General features: G+C 39.6%; 1 protein-coding gene and 1 pseudogene across 1 annotated transcript in view; both read right to left on the reverse strand.

Moving 5' to 3' along the window:
- Nucleotides 1-4,601: 4,601 nt before the first annotated feature.
- Nucleotides 4,602-6,382, reverse strand: LOC140944450 (uncharacterized; annotated as a pseudogene).
- A 310-nt stretch (nucleotides 6,383-6,692) lies between these two features.
- LOC140943039 (UV-stimulated scaffold protein A-like) overlaps nucleotides 6,693-7,178 on the reverse strand; it is a 6,354-nt gene continuing 5,868 nt past the window's right edge. Inside the window, exon 2 of the mRNA XM_073392073.1 lies at nucleotides 6,693-7,178. This exon is cut by the window's right edge and continues 630 nt beyond it. Within this exon, the coding sequence (XP_073248174.1) occupies nucleotides 6,937-7,178 (242 nt within the window). The 3' untranslated portion in view covers nucleotides 6,693-6,936.

Consider the following 7,178-nt stretch of genomic DNA (forward strand, 5'->3'; position numbering starts at 1 on the left):
ACCACATATTTTTTGTACCTTTCGACTTTTTAATGTTTTTTTCCTCCGACGGAACGGATTACATTTTTGGTCGAAGACCAACAAACTCAATGATGGGCGTTCGGTTCATTTCATCTTTCATCTTACACAAAGCGTTTTTGCTTTAGGTGCTATGGAGGAGAAGACTTTGGGGTAATCACATGTGTCATACAAGTGTTTGTTACTTTCCATGTCGTAGGTCTGTGCCTCAAGCACAAGGCTCTCTGTGTCGGTATAGAAAAGCTCTCATTTAGAACCGTACTGCCGCTCTTGAGATGATTATAGTAAAAATCATAAATGAAAAAAAAAACAGGTTTGCTCAGTTTCACACACGCCTTGTGCATTCTGAAACCGGTAAGATGGTTGGAAAACAACCTGCACCCGGTGAGTAGAGGACTCGCTATCAGTTTGCGAATCTTCTCTTTTTTATCACTGCGGACGATTTTGGTGTTAACACGCTTCCGCACGTTCTCTATCGTTTTCCCAAACACGCTGACGTTCATGAGTTTCTAAAAGTTATTTTTAAACTCGTTTTGTGCCTGCTTTCGGATTCTGTATTCATGTGGATGTGCGATGCCATCCAACACTCTTGATCGAATTCCAACGCCCTGTGGACCTTCTTTAGTTTTATACCCTGGTTGAGATAAAACTGAAGGTTTTTGTAGTGCAAAACATAGTTTTTCGTGTCTTGCAGCGTCAAGACAAGCTTTTTTTCATTCTGTTTCAGCCCCAACTCATCCACCATGTTTTTTGGTAATCAGACAACCATTCTCTCTTGATTTTTGTTTTCTCTGGAGCGAGTGGATATCCATTGTGCGTTTTGTGATGCTCCGTCGGTTACTCCAAATCCACCTCGAGAATCAATCCTCGCTTTGCTTCTTCCTTTTTGGCGAGGATTGGCTTTTCCGTTAGGCAACACAGTGTTCCATGCAAAATTACCCTTTGGAAGAGGTTTACACATGGCCCCATGGCCCAACAGTAAAGGTTATTTGCGTCAAGATATAAAATGTAATTGTTTGGTTTGTTTGGGTCGTAATCTTTCACACACGGGTTGTTGGCTTTTGCAAAGAGCTTGCTCACCATCGAGATTCCGCCTCGTGTACCTTGCTCTTCCATGGAAGAGCCAATCAGAGTTTTGCGTTGTGAGAGCAACGCATTAGTTCAAAAGCTTAGGCTTTGTCTGTAGTCCCTCATTTTTCTCTCTCCCCGCCGCGTGTCGCCTTTTCTCGCGTGGGGTGATTTTCACGCGCGCTGGCGTTTCGCTCGCTCTACTATCCCTGAGGAAAAATGGGGGACTACTCGTAGTCTAGCATCCTTTGGAAGCATTTTTAGAAGGGAATCCAATGATGCTTGCAAAAAGCTCAAACTGTCGAGGAACTGAAGCCCTCCCAAAGAAAAGCTGATATACTTTTCCGTGTTTTGAGGAATGCACTCCAGTTTCCTTTTTTTTATTTTCGACATCTCCTGAAAGAGGAGATGGGCATTGTAGCCTCGCCCTAAGGTTGTGAACAACCACGGGAATTAGGGTTTTGCTCCGATCTTATCCGGAGTCGCAGATCGCAGGCGGAGTGGGCTTCTACACGTTATTTTACAGTCAGGTGGCAGGTGGCAAAGGTCCCTCACGGAGTCGAGTAGTTGAAGCGATGCAACAGTTTGAAGTAGTGTGGATCTTGATTGTCTTTGATCCACTTATCCACTTTGACGAGTGATTTGCGTTGAAATTAGGGCCCGATAAATATGTCTTTGAAATGCCATTTTTTTGTGTGTGCCTGTTGGCTGTACTCCCCCGTGTTGGACATGTAGAAAACAGATATGGAGTCCAAAAAGGATTCAACCACCAGGGGCTTTTCACAGATGCGGCAATTAGTTGCAATGTTGTAATCTTCCCAATCATCTTGCTCCATTTTTATAGGAACAACGTTTCTCAATTCTTCTCTGATCCTTTCCTATTCTCGCAAAAGCGCCTTTAGAAACTCTTCCAAAGCGTTTACCCCACGGCAGAATTTTGTTTCCCAGGCTTCTCCATCGCTTTTCACCAACTTGTACGCATAACCACATGCGGTGTGTTGGCTTGTTTACACAGTGCAACTCTTTTGTAGGTTTCCTTTGGAGCTTTTTATTTTGTCAATTATTGCCTCGAGGTCGGCATAAATAATAAATGGGACTTTGAGCTGCTTGCCCACGTTTTGAAAGAAAACGTGGTTTTCACCCTCTCTGGGCATTTCTGTTCGCGTTGGCCTGCTGTTTAGACCTGTGCAGGCCTCATCGTGCTTTTGCAGTATTCCTTCTGTTGTGAAGCTTGACAAGCACCGCATGCAGGCAGAAGTGTTTTCTTCCTATATGCTTCGTTTGGTCGTACAACAAGGCGCTCAAAGCAAAGCTCAAAGCGCTTTTCATAAAGGAAAAGTGCTAAGTACCTCCAGGTGTGGTCATCATTAAGTTTATCCGAGGAACTCCTTCCGGTTTTTGACTCGTTCTGTACACAGTGACTCTTCCGTTCCAACCAAAAACATTGAGCGCAATATTTTAATTTTGCGCTTCAAGCTTGTCAAGGTCTTTTAAAAGGGTTGGAAAAGCAATTCCTGAATAATTGATCCCATCGTATGTGAGATAGCTGGTCGTTCTGCATGGATTTTTTCCCTTTGGTGTAGGGACCAATCCTGCTCGGATTGACCATTTCAGGCATTCATTATCTCTTTTATTCTGCAAGCTGATGATTGCTTTCTTGTCTTGGAGCTTTTTGGGAAGTGGCATGTATGTTCCAACAACTGAGTGGTTCATAATTTGACTCGTTTACGTAGGCTGTTTCAACTTCTTCAAATATTATCTCCGGCCCGTTTTCGATATAATTCTCAATTCTGTTGTTGACTTCGTCCATGAACTCTATCACTTTTTCTCTGATTTCGTTTTCGTTTTGAATAACCCGATCCTCATTTTTCATGTAATTACCAAAATGGGTCATCTCGCCATCTTCATTCCTTTTTGCCATTCTTACTTCGACTGAAAATTCTCTTTATCATGCCCAGCGACTGCATTTCATTTTTCACAACATTAACATACTTGCTTTCGTTTTTTCTACAAAATCTATAATATCTCTATTTTCCCCCCTTGGTGCATCCATTTTCCATACATGCTGCCAATCTCTAAAATCTGTTCCCGCCTGCCAAAAATAGAGTGGATCGGGGACGTTTTCATCTTTAAAGAGGCCGTAAAACAGGTCCAGAACGTTGTTCTAAAAGTGTCCGGCCGCCATCGTGTATATATACTGGGACAATTCTCATCTCTAATTGGTTTTCTCCTCTCTGAAAACGACCTTTCAAGCGTTGGAGGTTTCTTTGACAATGGTGCAGGCTCTTGGTTGCTGAAACGATAACCTCGTTTTTGCGTTCCAGTTTCAGGCCGGTTTCGGTTTTGTTTTCGCTTCTTTCGCTTCTGACACAAGAGGGTAGGCTGCTCGTTCGGTGTGTGGGGGGTGGCTTACGAGTTGTGAACAAGGTGTAACAGAACCTCCACTGTCTATACTACTGAGGTAATTAAGTACCTTGAGGCTAACTGCCTTACTGAGGATTTTTTAATCTGCTTACAGAGAATTTCATGGTACGGAGACTGCACTGATCCATTTCCACAACTGATATTGGGAAATATCAATTGTTTTGCAAGGACTAAAAAAATCCGGTAATATGTCTAAAATGTGATAACATTTATTTTTAAATAACTTCACATTGTCCACGAACATTGAGCATTGGAAGTACAAATCCTGTATTACAATGCGTGAGGATTGTCTCGTACTTGCTATTTCTTCTTACACGTGACTCTCACTTGTAAATCATCCTTCTCAGTTTCATTTGCGCAACATAGGCTTGATTTGCCAGTCTAATACATTTGAAACAACTACTGTTCCTATCACGCTTTTGTTTTACATCAACACTTGTCTATTGTAACTCACTTCTATATTTGGTTAACCGAACTATCTACTGAAAATTTCCTAACATGTACAGAGAATGCTGCCGCTCGTCTCCTAACCTTCCGATAAACGTAATAGCCATATCACTCCTGTGTTGTTCTCATTCCACTTGCTACCTGTGGAATTTGTAGTCTGGTGACTATTCCATTTTCAACGTGTCCCAGCACTTACTCTGTTCGAGGAAATGATGTTTTGTTTCTTAAACCATTCCATGTAAAGACATCGAAAACACTGGGGACCAGGTTGTTTGCAGTGATGGCCCCATCTCTTTTCAATGCCCGGCCATCTTTGAAACATTAGACATGAAAAGAATTTTACCCATTTTAAAACCTTAGTAAATACTTTAATGTTTAAATCAGCCTATGACTTTTGATTCATTATTATTATTTATTATTGTTTTTTACATAGTTGATATTTATCTACATATATTTTCTTATCATGACTTTAGTACAAGATAGTAAAACAATTTTCATCTTTATCTTTATTACAATCTATGGATTAAAAACCAAAGGATGAACTGTAAAGGAGTCCTAGACCCCATATAAAAACAGATCACCTAAAAATATATAGAAACACAATAAAATAATAGTTTCAGAAAATACAGAAATATAAAAGCTACTTAAAAATCACTGAAAAATTTCCTAAATCTAGACTTAAAAATATTTACATTATCAGAAACACGAATGTCTAACGGTAGTTGATTCCACTGGTCAGTAATTCTATGGAAAAAACTATACTTCAAGACATTAGTTCTGGCATATTTCTTCTTTAAAGTTAAAGAGTCCTTAGCCCTAAGTGAGAAGTGGTCAGCTTCTGAGTGGAAATCTATAATTTTATTGATGTCAATATCAATGTTGCCATTAAGTACTTTATATAAGAACGTCACGTGAGCCAGTGATCGTCTCTTCTCCAGTGACATGAGGTTTAACTTCTTCAAACGAATGTCATAGGGATCATCACTTTTTAAGATAAGTTTAGTCGCTCCTCTCTGTACTCTTTCCAGCTTATCAGTATTTCTCTTTGTATATGGGGACCACACCACCGAACAATATTCCAAATTTGAGCGGACCAATGAGCAGTAAAGAGTACGCAAGGTCTTAGGGTCATCCAGACCTTTACAAGTTCTTTTAATCAGACCGAGCATTCTGTTAGCCTTGGATACTATGTAATCTATATGTGGGTTCCATGATAAGTGATAATTTGTAATAATCCCCAAGTCCCGAAGTCTTTAAACTCTTTAACTTCTTCTAGTTCAGAGTTTTCCGGGAAAAAACTAGAAGTGAGTGGTTGAATCTTCTTAGTAATTTTCATAATTTTGCATTTCTTAACATTGAAGTTCATGAAATTCCGAACACTCCACTGACGCAGACTATCCAGGTCCTGTTGAAACAATTCAAGATCACCAGCCGGGTCAATGATTCTAGAACATTTACAGTCATCAGCATAAAGGGCAATAGTACTGCCAGGAAGTACTACTTTGGGAAGGTCACTAATAAATATAACAAAAAATAAAAACCCCTAATAAAGAGCCCTGAGGAACTCCAGATGAACACCATTGTAATAATGAACCAGTGATCCCAAAGTTGCACAACTTTTGCAACAAACTGCATGGTTCACTTTGTCAAAGGCTTTGGAAAAGTCTAAAAAGACTACATCAACTTGTCTACCTTTATCAAAGGCAGTAGCCCATTGATGATAGGTTAAAATCAGTTGAGTCTCACAGGATCTACCTTTAATGAAACCATGTTGCCACTCAGTTGAAAATGGTGAGACATGATCATAGATAGCAGAATGAACAATACGTTCTAAGCACTTGGCCGGGATTGGCAATAACGAGATAGATCTGTAGTTGGTAACAAGCTCCCTGCTATCTCCCTTATGAATTGGGGTAATACTGGCTGATTTCCATAAAGTGGGCATTTTCCCGGTTCTCAGGGATAAATGAAACAAAAGGGCAAGTGGAGTAGAAAGCTCTTTTGCACAAGTACGTAAAATACGGGCTGGTAAGTTGTCCACACCAGGTGCCTTGTTTACGTCGATCTTACTTAGAATTCCTTCATGCTCTGGAGCTGTTGTTGTAACTTCAAATAACAAGTTCGGATTAACAACATCTGTGGCCAACAGTTTAACATCAGTAGTGGATTTAGAGTAGACTGAGTGAAAAAACACATTGAATAACTCCACTTTCGAATTCAAGTCTCTAGACCTGGTGTCTCCATAGATAACAGTTTCAGGAATTCGTTTTGTCTTAGATTTGATAGAATAGAATGCCCAAAAATGCTTGGGATTTTCCTGGAGTTTTCCAGACAGAGACTGAAGATACTGTTGATAGCTTGAATTAATAAGCTTCTTGGTCTTCCTTCTAAGATCCTTAAATTTCAGAAATAAATCATCAGATCCATTAGTCTTCAAACGTTATCAATCCAAGGAGGCCTAGAACGTCGTTTCAGAGTTCTTTGTGGTATGTGATGGTCAATTGCACAAAATAACATATCCTGAAATTTATCTAAACTTGTATCAGTACTAGTATCTGATGTTACCAGGTCCCAGGGTAGGGTTCTTAATGACTTTCGTAAACCATTAAAATCCCTTGATCTGTAACAATAAACTTTACGTTGAGTATTTCTTGGCCTTGTTTTCTTAACATGTAACTTGAATGGTAGAGGGTGATGATCAGAGTCAAAGGCATTTGGATGCACCAAGACGTCGTCGACAAGAAACTCATCGTTTTCATTGCTATTCTGCACCTCTATGGCACACGCGAGGGATACTAAGATATAAATCTGATAAATGGGCGAAAATGCTAATGAAAATGTTAAACTCACTGGTTTAATTAAGTTTAGCTGTGTTATAGTTTGTGTAATGTTTATGTAATTATACAGACTGTACATATCAGCTCAGTCTTCTTTTTGTTATCATATACAATATTTCTGTTCAAAATCATGGGGTGCCTATTAATGCAAGGAATAATTAAACTGGTTTGCAAACTTGTCGAAACAACGTTTTGTAGCAATAGCATCCATTTCGTTTGCCACACGCTTCATCGCTTTCTTATTTAATACAATCTTTTCTAGCCGAGTTTTTGCTGTATTATTTGCCTTTTTCACATCTGTCAGTCCACAGCGTTTAGATTCATTTTTTCCATTTGGCTGGCTTTTTCTCTTCTGTTTATTTTGACTTCCTAAATCTAAGCCTG

Source organism: Porites lutea, chromosome 7 (assembly GCF_958299795.1).
Source record: "Porites lutea chromosome 7, jaPorLute2.1, whole genome shotgun sequence".
Classification (NCBI taxonomy): Eukaryota; Metazoa; Cnidaria; class Anthozoa; order Scleractinia; family Poritidae; genus Porites; species Porites lutea.